The 17,733-nt window shown below is 48.9% G+C and overlaps 1 protein-coding gene across 1 annotated transcript in view; it reads right to left on the bottom strand.

The window, feature by feature from the left end:
- Nucleotides 1–17,733, bottom strand: part of CSMD2 (CUB and Sushi multiple domains 2) — a 575,735-nt gene that overhangs the window by 188,811 nt on the left and 369,191 nt on the right. The window contains exons 16-21 of the mRNA XM_074376903.1: nt 10,562–10,700; nt 9,412–9,599; nt 8,552–8,740; nt 8,231–8,347; nt 2,672–2,887; nt 1,106–1,294 (exon numbers count right to left, since the gene is read on the bottom strand). Of these exons, the coding sequence (XP_074233004.1) occupies nt 1,106–1,294; nt 2,672–2,887; nt 8,231–8,347; nt 8,552–8,740; nt 9,412–9,599; nt 10,562–10,700 (1,038 nt within the window). The remainder of the gene's footprint in view (nt 1–1,105; nt 1,295–2,671; nt 2,888–8,230; nt 8,348–8,551; nt 8,741–9,411; nt 9,600–10,561; nt 10,701–17,733) is intronic.

Raw genomic sequence — 17,733 nt, 5'->3', positions numbered from 1 at the left:
TCCTCCGCCCCGGGGGTCTGTGGTGCTGTCTCAGGTAAGGCTGATCTCAGGGGCCCTTAAGACGCCGGCCCCCGGTTCAGCCAGTGCCATGCTGCTTTCATCTGTTTGGTATATTGGGTTTTATGTAATATTTCACTTTAAGCACGAATTCCTAGTGGCTCACTATGAGCATGGTAGGTACTCCTCGAATCCAGCCTGTGTTCCATCTCCCCCTACACTGTGAGTGTCGAGTGAACAGAGCCATGAACCTTATAAATGAGGGGCATCCAGCAACTGTCCCCACTTCCTGGGATATCACCCTACTTCTCTCCGCCCTCGGGACCTGGAGCCCTGAACAGCCTTCTTGAGCACTCTGCCAAGGAAGCTCCCGGAACCAACTCCATCAGCTACCTGATCATCTGCGTTCTCTCTGTTGCTTGCTCCAGACTGGCCTCCAAGTTGAACCTCAAACACTGAGCATCCGCATGGCTCAGGGCCTTGGCACTCTGTCCCTCTTCTCCCAGATACCCGATTAGCTCCTTGAATTCCTTCAGGTCTCTAATAAAATGTCAACTCATCAGAGAAGCCCTTCTTGACCACTTTTTATAAAAGCCTCCCTAGTGGGAGGGATGAAGTCTTCTAGAGATCCTGAAAATATCACAGGCTCATTGGACTGGTAAACTCAGCCCTCTACTCTACCAGATGGGGGCTCTCCATGGACAAACATCATACTCCTTCCTAGAGGTCCACCCAAGCCCCACCCAGGCTTCTCTGCAAGAGGCATCCCTAAACCACAGGGACGTGTGCTCAGGGTGGGAGGGAAGAGTACGGATATCAATTTCATTTGGGTGCCTACTGTGGATCCACTTTGTAAAGATCAGTTCAGGCTACAGAACAGACCACGAAGCAGGCACGGTCAACCCTTCGGTAGAGATAAGGAGGCTGGAGTGGAAGGAGGTTAGGCCACCCACCCACAGTCCCACTGCAGGTAACTGTATGCTAAGACAGTCCTTAAACCCAGTCCTGTTGGCCTCTTGGCCCGTGTGTGCTCCACTACCTCACCGCAATTGACTAAAGTTCAGCCAACCCCATTAGTGAAGCAAAATGAAAGCACGTGACCACCTACCAACACACCTTGGCAGAGGCGAACTCCACAGGCGCCGTCTGCCCCCCAGGCACGTGATGCGGGACGTGCCCTCCAGACGGTACCCGGGGAAGCAGGAGAAGGTCAAGGTGTCGCCTACGCTGAACTGCAGGCCCTTCCGGATGCTGTACGCTGGGACCTCGGGCTCCTCACAGGGCTCCAAGTCATATTCTGGGAAGGGAGCAGGAGAGCCAGGGTCAGAGACAGAGATGGGAACACACAGACGAAGACACCAGGGGGAAAAGGGCCAGAGAAGGAGACAGACAGAAGGACCGAGTACACTCTGATCCATGAAAGGTAAGGAGAAAAGGAGAGAGAGCCTGTAAGGAACAGAGCAGGGGAGGAACAGGCAGGTTGTGGTCTGGGTGGTCTGAACGCCGTGGAACCGTGAGCAGTGGGAGAGGGCACTGCAGTTCTGGAGACCCGCTCCCCGGGAATATTTCTGAGGTTGATCCTTCCCTCCTCTGTCCCTTCATCTTCACATTAACCCCAGCTTCAGGCTTGCAGACTCTCCTCCCTCTTTCTCCCTAGGCACTGAGCCAGATGCATGCAATCCGCCTGGTTCTAGAGGGTCAGAACATATGACCCAGCCTGGGGCAGCTTACACTGGGAAAAAGAATCCAAGGGCTTTGCCTGAAGCTGTGTCTTAATAATGCTGGCACGTGAGGCAGATGACACAGAAGTACCTATCCCCTTGTCCCTAAGGGCATCTCCCTTCTGGGACACAGTGCCCTGGGGCTCTGTGTTGTGGGGAGAAGGAGGGTCTCACTCAGATGGGATGAGGCAGACTGGCTGGATATGTCCCATCGGCCAGACACATGGCAGGTGGCATCTGCTGGAGGGACAGTGTGGGGCTAAGCTGGGCCAGGTCCCATTTCCTAGAGGTCAGGTATCTCTAGCCCAACCCCGGGGGGCATCCATCTGCAGCTTCCTCTGTTCCTGGCTGGGAGGGGGTGCTCTGGAAGCAGTGGGCTGAGAGCAGTGGGAGGACGTGGTAATAGAGGAGTGAAGGGTCCTCTTTCCTCCCTGAATGTGAATTAAAGAGCTTTCTCTTCAGGATTCCTTAAACACAGAGATAAATATCCATTGTTACTAAATTAGTCTTGGTGAACAAGCCCCTAGAGAAGACTCAAACACTCTAATGTGTTAATTTCAACTTCCCTTCGTTTTCTTTCTTTCTTTCTTTCTTAGATTGCTGTGGTCATGAAGTAGTGGAAATGGAATTAGAAGAATCTGGAATGACTCGGGCAGGAAGGGACTTTTCCGTGAGGTCCTCTAGTTCAATCAGTTGGGTGGCTCATGTTCAGAGTGAATCCTGCATACCGTCACAGAAAGAGATTATCCAGAAGTACTTCCAAGCCCATGATAAGGAAGTTCATCTTTGTGTCTAACTCAGATATCTTGTGCTGCATCAGGGAGGTCACTGGCCCAGAGGCTGGGGAGCAGATCAATAGTCTTCTCCTGGGAAGACCAGTGGGAGAGGCAGAATGCTTGGCCGTCTCTTCTCACCCCTCCCTGCCTCCACACCGGGACCTTCCAGTGCCTTACCTGAGAAGGTGATGTTGAAGCCTTCATAGGACATGGAGAAATCAGAAATGAAGCGGACCTGGGCGGTGAAGTTGCCATAGAGTCCGGCGCTGATGGGGGCGGGCAGCCGCGAGCCGGTCAGCTGCCGCAGGGGCTGCGTGAAACTGCCGTTCTCCGTGATGAGGAGGTAGTCGTGGCCGCTCTCCAGGTGGAAGGTGTGAAAAGTGAAGAACACACCTGCTGAGAGACCAGAGGGTCAGGGAAATGCCGGCAGGAGGGCTGAAGGGGTCCAGCTGCACGACGGGGTCAGTCCGAATGTTTCCCATTTACAAATGTCCATCAGCGTGCAGAAGTGCACGTGTGTGTGATAAACACACACGGGCCAACCTGAATGAAAGAACCTAGGGGGACCGGACATGTCCTTGCCCACAGGTCCAGTCAGGGAGGAGGATGCTGCTTTATAGTCGTCCTGGTTTGAAAGGGAGATTTAGGGAGATTCATTCAACAAGTATTTGTACATTTGTTGGGTGCTTCCTAGGGGCCAGGATCCATGGCCAGGTGGGCGCAAGGGGGTCTAGCTACACTGCAGAGTAATGAATGCAGATCAGAGTGAGCTGAGGGGCAGAAGGCAAAGCAGTCTGCAGCAGGAAGAGGGCAGGGTAGGACAGCCTAAGGAGTGAAGATTTGGGTCTTAAAGGATGCATAGGAATTAACCTGGTAAGAGGGAAATGGGCATCCCAGGCAGGGGACTTGCATGTGGGAAGGGACAGGGCCACTGTGGATTCCAGGGCTCAGTGAGCTGCATGGTGTGGCTGGACACGCTCAGCAGGAAACACCTGGAAGAGAGGCTGGAAATATAGGCTGGGCCAGACTGGCTATTTTTCTGGAAGCATCGAGAAATCGTCTTATGCAGAGTGGATCAGATTTTAGATCAGCAAGATGTGGGTGGCTGTGAGGAGGAAGAAGTGGAGGGAGGAGAGGGAGCAGTTAGGACGGCAGCCATGCACTCGGAGAGAGAGGACAGGGGCTGGCAGAGAGCAGGAACGGGACACGAGCCCTCAGGAGATTGAGTGGACAGGGATCAGAGGCAACAGATGCAAAGGAGAAAGGAAGGGGTGACGGAGAGCGGGGGTCTTGACCTGAAGGACAGTGGTGTCTTTCATGACCTGGGGTAGGACACACAGGAGGAAGAGGAGCAGGTGGCAGAGGGGTAACGGACTTAGCTCTGAACATCCTGCATTTTCAGTGTTCAAGCATTGCAAGCTGGCGGACAACTAGAAGTATAGATTTGGAGTTCAGGACTAAGGTCGGATTATAGTGCTAGACCTGGGAGCTGCCAGCGAACAGGTGCAGGAAGAAGAGGGCCAGAGAGGGCCAGTGTGCGGGGCAGAATGGAAGCCCAGGGTGGAGTGGCCTCAGACAGAAGACAGGGAGGAGGCGGAGCGGTGCGGGTGGGGGTGGCGCTGCGCAGGTAGCAATCCCTGGAATAAAGACAGTAATATTCACGAACACTTTCAGCCCTAAGTATTTGTGTGTTATTGTCCTGCACGTTTTAGTTGCTCTGAAGTCAGCGCCTATCAATCGGAAAGGAAGACACGAAAGCTCATTTAATCCTGCTAATCACTCTACAGCACGGGCGCGATTACTCTCGCCTCCACGTTACACATTAGGAAACCGAGGTACAGAGACATGACATCATTTGTCCATGGTCACCCAGCTGTAGGTGGGAGAGCTGGGATCTAAGTTAAGGCAATCAGACTGCGGAGGCTGTGCAGAACCGCGCTGCTTCTCCCGCGGCAGAAAGAGCGCCCGCGGTAGGAGGGGCCAGGAGGTGGGAGGGGCCCGGGGGTGAGAAAGGATATGGAGCGGCAGGATCTTAACACCCAAGGCAACTCTTGAACTTGTCCAGGTGGGTGGACGTAGGGGGAATGCATGCCTGCCCACGAGTGAGCGTGCTCGTGGGAATATACGCCAAGGATTCGTGAGGGCAGGATCTCGGGGAGATGAGGACGCTGCATCTACGTGCTATCCAAAGTCCAGGGACCAGCAGCCTGGGCATTGCTCAGGAGCTCGTTAGAAATGCGGAATCTCAGCCTCTACCACCAACCTCCCGAATCAGAATCTGCATGCTAACAAGATCCCACAAGAGATCTGTAGGCACATATACGTGTGAAGGATACTCCTCTGGATAAATACTGACACGTTTTTGATAAACGATGGTTAGGGCCAAGGTCTTAATGCTAAAACATTTTACATGTTTTCATATTCTTGACTCTCTGTGGAGAGATACTGGTGATCTTGGAGTGTTTGGGATTCTATGGGTGGGGGAGTTGGGGGAACAGAACCCAGGAGAAGTGGTGGGACCAGGGATGCGGCTTGTAATGCCCTGTGCCCAGGCAATTGGGACACATCCATTTATCTGTTTGCTCAGAGAAATAGATCCTGAGCCCCTACTAAGTGTCAGGCCTGTGCTAAGCACAGAGAAACATCTGCCAGCGTAGCGCAGGAGACAGACACATCAATAGTGAGAACCCAGAGCGGGGGCACAGAGGGAGAGTGGGCGACTGTGCCCCCGGGGTTGGGAAGGCTTCACGACCTGTGACATGAGGGGTATAAGCCTGGAGACCCACGGGTAGGTGTGCTTGCACTTTCCTGTGCTCCCAACACAAACACGTGTGCAAATGGGAAACACTGTTCTCAGTCTGCAGAGCTTGGGAGAAGGCTGGGTGGAACAGAAGTCCTTTCCCTCCTGGCCAGAACACGGGGCTGGGTGGAGGGTGGGTCAGACACAGTAAAAGGCAGAAACGAAGCTGAATTGAGCGCTGCACCTTCCCTTTGTTTTTCTAGCATGCAAATACAGCCCCTGCAAAGGAGTAAACATTTGGCAGGGATTCTAAGGATGAGTAAACTGAGATGAAACCCCTGGGTTTCCCAGCTGTGCTGGTTGCTTGGGGCTCTTTTGGCCATTGTGAGAAAATGAAGACGTTGTCACAGAAATAGAGAGGCCCTGTGCTGGAGTTTGAATCCAGATTTGGTGTGACAGATGACCATACAAATGAGGACTTCACTGGCAGGAACCATGCAGAATCGTGCAAAGGACATCGACACCATACTGGAGCAGAAAGATCAGGGCTGTGGGAGAGGAGGGGCTTTGGAGAGAGGCTGACTTGGATCAAAAGCCTGTCTACCAGCGGAAGGGTCTGGACCAAAGCTGCTCGGTGAACCCTGAGTTTGAGTTTCCTCAACTGTGATATGCAGATGACAGGACTTCCCTTACAGGTGACATTTAACCTTTGGAGTGAAGAGCACTGTGCGTAGCACTTGCAAAGCCCACAGCACAGTGCCTGGCACATAGAGGTGATCTTTGCACTCAGTGTGTCTAACTCCCAGAGAGCCTTGGGGGTTAAAAGATGTCAGTCCTGGGGTCTTGGCAAAGGCATATTCTCTGGACCACTGAACTGGCTGGTCCTTTGGGCTGGGCATGTGGTCAGTTGAACAATTCTGAATTTCACAGTTTTGAGTTTCCCCGGTCTGTTAGGGAGCAATCAGAATTGGCATCCCCATAGGTCTGTTAACCCAAGAGACTGTTACAGGCAGAGCCTGAGGAGTGCCCTCTGGAGAAGTGTGTGAGTTCAGTTTAATTCAGTTCATATAAAGATTTCCTTAGTTTCTTATGTGCCAGGCATCAAGCCCAAAGCTGGAGAAACTGCAGGAAACAAGGCAGACATTTCTCTCAAAGAGCTTAGAGTCTGTCCAGGAGACAGATGATGGAAATGCAAGTTCTGTACAGTGGGGTGAAGTCTGGGACCGGGATGGCACAGGATCCCGTGGGAGCCTGTGGAGGGGATCCCAACCCAGACCCAGGGCCGGGGGCAGAGGGTTGGGAAGGCTTGAGAGAGGAAGTGAGTTCTCTGCTGACTTGAAAGGGAAATGGTACTTTGTTACTGGTTGAATATGCATTTTTAAAAATTGTTAATGGGGTTGATGTCTTTTCATTTGTGTTCCCTTGATTATGAAGTGTTCATTTATAGCTTGGCTTATTTTATAAGCCTGTAGACCTAGGTATATTTTTCTTAGAAATTTTTAAGAGCTCTTTATGCTTCGGGTTGGTAATCCTTAGATGATGATATAGGTTGCAAATATTTTTGTCCATTAACTATTTGAATATTTAATGGATTTTTTTTTTAAAAACATAAATCCATCCAAAGTGTTCTTTAATCAAATCTAACCAATTTGCCTTTATGGATGCTAGTTTTGATGCTACTCTTTCAGTTCATCCCACCTGAGGTTAGACGGCCAGGTTCTTCCAGGAGTAGGATTAAACGTGGTTAAATGTGTGAGGCATGATTTGGTTTTTCCTTTTTTTCCAAATGGTTAAGCCCACTGTTTTAAAACCATTTATTAAATAAGCCATCCTCCTTTTAATGGATCGGAAACGACACTTTAATCATATACTGAAGACTGTCTCTCTCTCTCACATACACACACATTCACAGAGGAGTCTATTTCTGGATCTTTAGTCTCTCCCACTGATTGTTGTGTCCACTCCTATACTCATACCAGATCGCTAAAGTTATTTTAGCCTATAACAACATTTTAATATCTGGAAGGGTTACTCTTCCCTTTAAATTTTTTTCTTGGCTTTTCTCCACGTTAATTCTTTTAGACTAGAGGTTCTTACTTAAGGGCATGCATCATGATTACTAGTGAAGTGTTCCAGAAACACAGTTGCCCGGTTTCCACCTCCATCATGGAAAATCTCAGCCTCTCAGGTGCGGTCCACCATTAGAGCATTTGCCAGACGGCAGAGGGGTAGAGAACCTTGACTCTGGATAAGCTTCTGAGGGTAGAAGCCACATCTGCCCGCTTTCTGTTTATTCTCAGCTCCGGTGTCTGCCGCCACATGGGTGGCACACAGTCAATATTTGTTAAATGAAAGAGTATATGAATTAATGTTTCTTTGTAACCAGCATCCTCACTTTGAACTTGGACTCTCAAAGATCACTTATGTTAGGGAAGGCGGGGCACCAGTCCAGCCTGGTGAGAAATATGAAAACACTCATCTGAGGAACAGTGTGAGTTCTGTGAGAAGAGGGTTGCTGCACACAATACCTGCAGGCTGGACCCGAGGAACAGGGAGCAGATACATCCTGTGTTCCTCCAGGACACGACAGGTACGCAGTTTCAGGGACACCTCATAGGTTATTAGGAGGGCTCAGATCCATCAGAAAATGAGAACAGGCGCCCGTATATTGAGTGGATTGGCCACCTCTCCACCACTGGGGGTGTTTACACGGAGTGTGTGTTGCCACCTTGTGGGGAGTGATTTAGAGAAGGTTCCTGCATTCAGTAGCTTTTGAGAGCTGGTAATGTCTAAGATCTCTTTTAGAAGGGAAATTTTTGATTTTACAAATATCTGTTGAATGAGTTCTGCGATTCAAAGAGATGGGAAGGTTCTGGGGGAGTTTTCTTGTTGGTCAGAAGTCACTATAGAGGTCACCATAGAGGGAGATCCCCACCGAGGTCATATTGACCATGAACATGTCACATCCCGAGACTTGTTATGGGACTGACACTCACCCTTGCCATGTGATGTTTCGATAATCCAGGTGCAGTTCAAGTTGTTGGGGTAGAAGTCAGGGAATCCTGGTGACAAGATGGTCCCACTGGAGCCTTGAATGAAGCCACCACAGAGTGCTGGAGAGGAGTGGAGAGGACATTGAAAGACCAGTGGCCCAGGGAGCTCCCCCCACAATCCTTCCGGGATCCCATCCCCCATCTCCTCTCAAACCCCCAACTCTCACTGACAGGGTAGGGGAGTCAGTGCCCCTTCCAGCCATTGTGTTTTCACAGCAGGAAAGCAGTCATTTACTTGAGCGTCCCCCTTACGGTGTGTCTCACCTTCACAGCTGGGCAGGGCCCGGCTCCACTGGAAGTTGGGCTCACACTCCAGGGGCTCCCCGTCACTTAATGTGTAGCCCGAGTCACAGCTGAAGGTCACCAGGGCACCCACATAGAAGTCGTTCCCATGACGCTGCCCGTTTACGGGGATCCCTGGATCCAGACAGTGATCGGACTGCAGCGTGACAGCTGGAAAAGAGAGCCCACCGCTGGAACAGACAGCTCCCTGCCAGCAGAGAAGGACCCCAGCCGACTCACAAAGGGAGGGTGGAGAGCCCAGATTGAGAAAAGGCCGAAGTTGTCTCCATCCCTCATCAAATGTGGCTGTCAAGATCCACTGAGGATGTCTGAAGACTGATCTTCAGAGAAAACAAGTAGGCTCAATCTTTGCTTTTTCATCATTCATTCAATAAACATCAGTTGAGTGTCCCCTGTGGCTCAGATGCCACGCGAAGGGTCATGGATACAAACCTGAATAAGAAAATGACCCTCTCCTCATGGTCCTCTCAGCCACAGGTTTCTACAGTGGTCTGCAAAGAACTACATCGACATCAGTCTTTTTAAGTCGAGGCACCCGTGACGAAGGCAGGTGATGAGAGAGGATGAGTGAGTGGGAGACGACACCTCACTCCAACTTCATCACCTGTCAAATACTCGGCCCCCGGAGTGCCCAGCATGGCGGCACGGAGGAGGACCTCTCATAGTTTCTAAAGTTGAGCTCTGAGAGATGCTGAGGGCAAGAAGCCCCTCCCAAGGGGCCCAGCCTAAGTGAGGACGCCCCGTGGACATGGCCGAGCCGGGGCCTCCTGGTGGAGCACCGTCCTGGGTCCTCTCACCCACCCGGCCTCCCCGAGACTCACTCTCGTAGCGGAGCTGGAAGCCGATGTCCGAGTGACTCTTGTCGGTAGAGAAGAGGAGGTAGAGGTAGTTGCTGGTGCTGATGAGGAACTGAGGGACCTGGGTTCCATGGTAAACCCCGATCAAGGGTGCCGAGTATGTCCGTCCATCTCGCACTTCCAGGGTGTCATAGTTGACCTCGGTTTTAAATCTGCAGAAGATGGGAATGAAGATGACTTGAGAAACCCAACTCGTTAATTTGCAAATGACAAAGGGCCCTGCCTGACCCAGGGCTTCAGAGCCACCTGACGTGGGCAGGTTGGGCTATTTTAACATAATCCGCACACGCTCAGTAGAGACTACTGTTTTGAACCCTCCTCGTCCTCCTGGGTGCAGCGTGGAGCCAGCTCTCCCAGCCCTCTCTGTGGCCTGGGCCCTGACCCATCTTCAGACCTAGAGGCACAATGACCAGCCTCATGGGAGTCAGAATGTTCTAGGCCAGCATTCAGCAAATTACAGCCCCAGGGCCAAATCTGGTCTATAGCCTGTTTTTGTGTGGCTTAAGGGCTAAGAATGATTTTTACATTTATAAAGGAGTATTTTTTTAAGGCAAAACTATGCAACAGATACCCGTAAGTGTCTTATGAAACCTGAAATATTTACTACCTGGCCCTTCACAGAGAAGTTTGCGACTGCTATTCCAGGCCACGAGTGCTTTGTTCAGAAGTGTGTGTTCACCCTTGGGTGGCTACTTAGCCCATTTGGGGGGCACAACCAGGGTGGGAGCTGGAAGTGGGACATAGGAGCAGGATTGGGGTCTGAGGGGAGGAAGATGGCCTTCCCACCCTGGGAACATCAGGACTCTGCTCCTAGGGTGCTAATGCTGGCTTCAGCGCTGGATGGGGGGTTAGGGGAGAGGAGGGCTCTGACATCCCCAGGGATACCCCAGCCTTCTCCTCACCCCTCCAGACATAGTTCTCTAAACAGCACAAACCCCACTACTGAGATAGAACCAAGGCCAAGGGCAAAGCGCATGCAGGCTGTCCCCACCCAGGGCAGTTGATTTGGTGTCCTCTGACCTTGCTGATATTTCAGCATTGGTGCGAGTTCCCCACCCACCCGAATCCAGAGATATCACCCCTGCCCCCGCCCCCAGGCTGTAGTTACAAGCACCTGTCAAAGGTGATCTTGATGGGGTAGCCTGGCTGGGCTTCGATCACCCAGGCGCAGCTCAGGGCATCCTTGTAGAAGCCAGGCCAGCCCGGAGACAGGATGGTCCCAGTAGGCGCAGTCAGATGGCCACCGCAGGGAGCTGGGGGGACAGAAGGGAGAGAAGCAGCTTTCTTAGGGGGACAAGTGGATACATTTAAAAACCTCTTTATAAAATGTGTCTGCCAGCAAGTGTTGTGTTTTGTGTGTGTGTGTGTGGAGGATGACATAAACAATATAAACCGTGAGTTCTGTCTTTGGGGACCTTTATGGATATATCCAGTTACATCACCTGCAGTTTCGTGAAGGGCCAGAGGAGAAAAGAATCCTTCAAACAAAGACTTTTGTCATTCTAGAAGGGCTGAAGTACAGCTAGTATTTGGGTCGCACTGGTTCTTTCTTTGTTCCTCACTCAACTGTCAGGCCTCTGGCAGAGGGATCAGCCTGGCCCACCCCCACGCAGTCAGCACCGGGTACTCTGGCACTGGAGCGTGGTCGGAGCCCCAATGCTCAGCTCAGCGCCCCTCACAGCCTGCTCTGCTACGAGCTCCCTGAGAGCATGGACTGCGTGACTCGTCTCACACAACCCGGAATCCCTGCATCCCCAGTCCTCAGCCTAGTGCTTGGCACACAGGTGTCCTGCAGTGACTACTGCTAGAATGAGTGAGTGAGTGGATGGAGGAATGGTGAGCGTGGTCCATGGCAGGTAAATCCACAAGACCTGAGGGGGCCAGACGCACCTCCTGGCTCTGAGCTTGCAGACCATGTCCTCTCGGCCCCTTCTTTCCATCCCTCAGCTTCCTGTTCTCTCTCCCACCTTCCCCATCACTCCTGCCTCTCCCTGCAGCCAGCCCCTTGGCCCCTGTGGTGCTCATCAGAGCTAGTCCAGTGCTCCGCCTTCAGGGCACGTGGCTGGATTTCACCATCCACCCCTTTTGTGTCCACGTATGCAAGGCCACATGACATCCCTGACCCATCAAATGAGGGCAGAAGTGATGTGGGTCATGTCCACATGGGAACAGGAAGAGCCCAGCACACGATGTGCAGTTTCCTGCCTCACTTGGTGACTGTGGGAGTGACGTCTAGATGGGAGGCCCGCCAGCCTGGGCCTTTTGGTGACTGAGAAGCGGAGCCCTTGATGACCCATGTTACACAGGTAGCCTGAGTAGCTTGTGTGAGATAGAAACTCCTGTTTTTAAGCCACTGAGATTCTGTGTGGTTAGATTCTGACGGTCTAACCACGCCCACCCAGACTGAGACCCCTCCCTCCCCGACACCGATGGGTGAGGACATGGACTTCCACCCCCAAGGCTGGGGCTGCTGTTACCACCACCACGCGGGCTGAGCCTCACCTGTCTAATGCTGTTCACTCTTCACCACACACAGACTCCGTGAGGGCACAGCTACTATTACCTCCACTTTATGGCTGAAAAAGCTGAGGCTTACGGAGGTGAAGTAACCAGCCCTTGCTAACTAGGGTTAGCAAGTGGCAGAGCTGGGATCTCAGACCTGGGAAGACAGCATGAATCCAGAGATCTTAAGTGAAGCAGATTCCCAGTTTTAAAGGAACCCCGGCTTCCTCGGAACCCCTTCCTAGGGGGCTACTAGATGCCAACAGTGCTCTGAACAAGACTGCAAAGGAAAGGGGCCGAAGAGCTACACAACACTCCTATCTCTGCAAATTTCCCCAAGTAATCAGCCTCAGAAAACACAACCAAATGGATCACCCTTTTCACTCTCAACTCTACAAACTTCCTGAAAATATCCAAAATAATTGTCAAGTATTCTTGACAGTAAGTTATATAAGGAAGTTTAATGAACAAAGAAGATAAAAACAATAAGAATGGTAATGATGTTAATAGCAGACAGCTCATACTGATGGCTTAGGATGCTAACTGCTTGTTATTATGCTTATAATCTCCTTTGAATGGGCACAGCATTTATGAAGTTATCCCCATTTTACAGAGGAGAAAACTAAGGCTGAATAGGCTAAGAGACTAGATCAAGAGCTCATAAAGTTAGAGCGGAGATTTTACCTCAAGACCTCTGTCTGCAAATCCTCCTGCAGCACATAACATACTACAGCTGCAGCTGGCCAGTCTGAGCTCACGGGTATTGCGTTTACTACGTGCTGCGCTTTACGTGGATTTTCCTTGTGACAACTGCAACACTAAAGGCAGATACCATTATCAACCTCATCTTACAGGCGGGGTGATTTTGCCACTTTCAGTAAGTTGAGGCTTGCCGAAACTAATTACATAGCGCCGATACCAAGCGTTTAAAGTGTAAATTGCCTATAGGTACCGATTTCAAAATCCATCCATCCACATCACTGAAACTGCTCATGCTTTCCTCTACTTTCCAACGGACTTGCAAGACTTGGGAGGTGGGGAGGGGCGTGCCTACTGCTGTGTGCCTGGGTCTCCGATTGGGGGGTGGGGACTCTCTCTTGGCTCCCAGTCAACATAGACCCAGCCTCTTTGGTTGCTGGACGGCGATGTCCTCACTCACTTTTCAGGAAGCCACAGATCACCCCGTCACTACTGCCTGCCAAGGCTACTCCCCATCCAGTCATATACATCGATGAAGCCCTGCCTAAAATCTCCAGAGAGGGAAACTCACATCTCTCCTTTGGCCTCCGCCATTTTGTTCTCTTCCTCTGCTGTGTTGTTTCATGACCCTGGCTAGTCCACCTCTTCTCCCGCTCAGGTGAAGGGCACACAGCCTCTCCATTCATTCAGTCCTTCCCTCTCTTTCTAGTTCATTTTCACATCCCAGAGTGGCAGTTGCCAGGCAGGGAGAAGGAGAGGATTCCTAAGTGCAGTGTCTCATTAACATTTGAGAAGATGCTCAGCCTCACTCTTACTAAGAAAATACAAATGAAAACTACACTGGAAAGTTATTTCTCCTCCATCAGATAAAACCCAAAGTCTGACGACACGTGAAGCCGAGGGATAGTAGGAATTCTAGTACTTTGCTGCTGGAGATGCAAAAGGGCACCATCCCTGTGCAGGGAAATTCGGTAACATTCAGCAAAATTCAAAAGCATTTATGCTCTCACCCAGCAACTCTACTTCTAGAACTCTATCCCAAAGATATACTGGCAAAAATATGAAAAAAAGTATATCTATATATATACACACACACACACATATATATATAATATGTACCAGGTTATATAAGGCAGCTCTATTTATAACAGCTAAAGAATAGAAACAAACCCAAACGTTCAGCAGTAGGGAGCGGACTGAATGAATTGGGGTAATCAACAAAATGAACTATTTCTGCAGCTATAGAACACGAATGAGGAATATTCTGTACAATGTCATGGTCCCCAGCATATTTTATGAAGTGAATAAAAGCAAGAAAGAGAGGTCAGAGGTAAAAGCAAGGGTACAGTACAATTCCATTTACCTAAGAAAAAGGTGGGAGACACACATGTATTTACTCATATTAACAATCAATGAAAGGGGAAACCCCAAACTCAGAAGGTTACCTGTGGGAGGAGGGAGGGGCCAGGGTAGAAGCTAGACTTCCTCAGAATGTACCTTCTTGTAGAGGTTTAGCTTTGGAACTACGTAAATATTTTACATAATTTAAAAAGATTTAAATTTGATAAGCAATATCTCAGAATTTAAAAGCAGAGTAAAATAAATAAATGTAATACTGTATCAGTTGGTAGCATAATTGCACATGAAGAAGCTAGTTAATGGATTTTAAAACATGGGAATTTGCTAGTCCATCCCTAGTAGGATGGAGAGACAAGAGGAATTGAAAGGAAAAAAACTAAAACGATTTTCAGTAATCGTATTGCTGTTGGTAGTAGTGGTATTACGACTCTGGGACTCCAGGGTGTATATCACGGAATGGGAAATTACGTTGGTATAGAACTGGGATTATCAGCAAGGATTAAAGGAGATACAGATACAACATTGAGGAATTTAAATGAAAAAGTGTTCTTACGTTTGAAATGAAATCAACTCATGATGCATTTTATCTTTTAAAAAGTATTTCTTGGCTCTGGTCATTGACAAGTCTTAGAAATAAGAACCTTCTCAATTGTAACAAGTGCTCCCAGTGCCCAGATTCTAAAGATCATTTCTCACCAAAAGGAACCAGGACTCTTTGGGGAAACAGTTGCTTCTAGGTCAGGGACAGAAAATGTATAAGATGAGGTTGGGCCAACTTCAGAAGCCCCCCACCAGCCAATGGGACAATTTAAGCACCAACTAGAGTAATAACTACGATGGATTTAAAAGGATAAAACACGTTTATATCCTTTGGATTGTAATGATGCTAAAAAAAATGTTCGACTTTGGAAGATGTTAGAATGTCAATTCATTAGTATGAAAACTGGTAAATAAGGGAAAATAATTAAGTATTTCCAGCTTGTGAAAGAAGAAGAGATAGAATGTTAGCATTTTGCCGTGTCTAGGCTATGATCACTGATGGCTCCTAACATCACCCAAAGAGAAACAGCCAGACATGATGTGCTTCTGACGGAGGCCCAGAGCCCTACCTGAAAAGCATTCTGGCCAAAATACACAACGTAAATCTGATTGGGCTTCTAGATCTTACTGCCAATTAAAGGAAACCTAAGAAAGAGAGGACCACGCCTGACAACCTCCCAGGGATGTAATCGCCAAAATTCAGATTGCAGGAGACTCCCCAGGATAAATGTCGCCAGGGAGTGGGGTAGATGCCTACAGATGGAAATGGACTTGAGACATCTCAGCCAGTTGTGATGGATGAACCTCCCTAGGATTCTGACTTTTAAAAAAATATTATCAAAGGAAGGATTAGATAAATAACCATGGAAAGTTGATGGCATTCAGTAATTATTTTTTATATTTTTTAAGATCCTGGAATTGTGGTTCTGTTTTAAAGAGTTCTTTTCATCTGTTAGAGATACCCACTGAAATGTTGTGGATGGAGTATTATGCCTGAAGTTTGCTTCACAATAATCCCAGAGCAGGGTCATGGGGTCGGGGGATGAATGAAACAAAACAGGCCATGGGTTTATAATTGTTGAAGCTGGGGGATGGGTACACGGGGATTCTCTATTCTATTCCCTCTGTTTGAAATTTTCCATTAAAAAAGGTTAGGGTGAAAAGAAGGAAACACATACACACACACACACATACACACATGAAAAAGAAAAGAAAGAGGGGAGGGTCCTGCCTTGAACTGGGAGAAGAACTCAGCAATAAGACAAAAGAGGGACCCAGTGCCTTATCCCACTGCCTGGCACACAGTAGGTGCTCAATAAATATTTTGTTGAAGGAATGAAATACTAGTTGAAAGGTAGAGATGCCAGATGTTATGATTGCACTGTGTCCCCCCAAATTAATAGGTTGAAGCCATAACCCCAGTGTGAATGGCTTTGGAGATGGGCCTTTAGGGACATATGACGGTGAAATGAGGTCAAAAGGGTGGGTCCTAATCCGATGGGACTGGTGTCCCTAGAAGAAGAAGAGATACCAGAGGTGCATGCACACAGAGAAAAAGGCGATGTGAGGACACAACAGGAAGATGGCCACCTGCTAGCTAAGGAGAGAGGTATCAGGAGAAAGCAACCTGCCAGCACCTTGACCTTGGACTCCCAGCATCCAGAACTGTGAGGAAACACATTTCTGTTGCTTAAGTCACCCAGTTTGCGGTGTCTCATTCCAGCAGCACAAAATGGTGAATGTGCTGAGCTTCTGATGAGGGGCTGGTGTCCCCTAGCTCTCCTGACCTCGAGTGCTAAGTTGGATGAGGCAAAGGGCAGTTGGGGATGGGGATGGAGCCAAGTGACTCCAGGAGCTGGTGCTCCTGAGCCCTCCCCAGATGCCGGAAGCTCACTCATGTGTGCGTCTGCTTTTCCCGTACATTCACCCTCACAAAACCTTCAGGTGGATACTAGTGTTAGCCTCACTTCACAGTGGAGGAAACAGGTACAGAGAGCTTGGGTACTGGTCCAGAAACGCACAGCCAGGAAGTGGCAGAGCTGGGGCTGAAACCCGGGCAGTCTGGCCCCAGAGCCTGAGTTTCTACCCACTATGGGTGGACGTGGTAATGCCCACCCTGACCACTGCCCTCACAGGGGTCTCAGTGTGAATGACGAGAAGCAGTGGAAGCTTTTTCCTTTGCTCCCTCCAGCCCTGCCTCCCCACCACCCGCCCATACCCCTCACCACCCATTCTTTATTTTGTGGTAGAACGAAAGGAGAATGAACTTAGGAGTCGGACAGACCAACCACATTTAGTGGTTAAAAGTAACGCTCATATGTGGAATGCAAAAAAAAAAAAAAAAAAGAACATAAATACAAAACAGAAACAGACTCATAGACATAGAATACAAACTTGTGGTTGCCAAGGGGGCGGGGGGTGGGAAGGGACAGACTGGGGTTTCAAAATATAGAATAGATAAACAAGATTATACTGTATAGCACAGGGAAATATATACAAGATCTTGTAGCTCACAGGGAAAAAAAAAGTGACAATAAATATATGTATGTTCATGTATAACTGAAAAATTGTGCTCTACACTGGAATTTGACACAACATTGTAAAATGACTATAACTCAATAAAAAAAAAGTTAAAAAAAAAGTAACGGTTCTGGTATCAGAATAATGGATTTGAATCCTGATTCTCCCCTCCACTTAGCTGTGTGATCTTGGGTGAGTTACTTAACCACTCTGGGCTTCAGTTTCCTCATCTGTGAAATGAAGATCATAAGAGAACCTCCCTCATAAGGTTGTCAAGAGGCTTGCAAAGCACTTGACTGAGTATTTAGCAGATAGTAAATGCTTAATGATTACTAGCTGGTTGATCTCAGGCAAGTCAATTCACCTTGCTGGTTTGCAGATTTCTCATGCCTACAGCATGATAATCTTTCTCACAAGAAGATTAAATAAAAGAATCTTAGAAACTTATAGCTACCCTTTTCCTGTCCTTAGAGGCCTAAATGAACTACCATCATCACTTAGCTTCCTCTGGTGGGAGTGGGAAGAACTGACCTTTCTTTTTCATAGGGCTTTTTTTTTTTTTTGTAATTATAAAAGTAACACATTTAGTATACATACAGAGAGAAAAAAATGTGGATGTGTTTACAGCAAACTGTTAAACTATTTTTCTCTGGGGAGTGGGGTTAG

The sequence above is a fragment of the Camelus bactrianus genome, chromosome 13, assembly GCF_048773025.1.
Source record: "Camelus bactrianus isolate YW-2024 breed Bactrian camel chromosome 13, ASM4877302v1, whole genome shotgun sequence".
Taxonomy (NCBI): domain Eukaryota; kingdom Metazoa; phylum Chordata; class Mammalia; order Artiodactyla; family Camelidae; genus Camelus; species Camelus bactrianus.
Note: the sequence above shows the minus strand (reverse complement) of the source record. Positions and strands in the feature narration are given on the sequence as shown.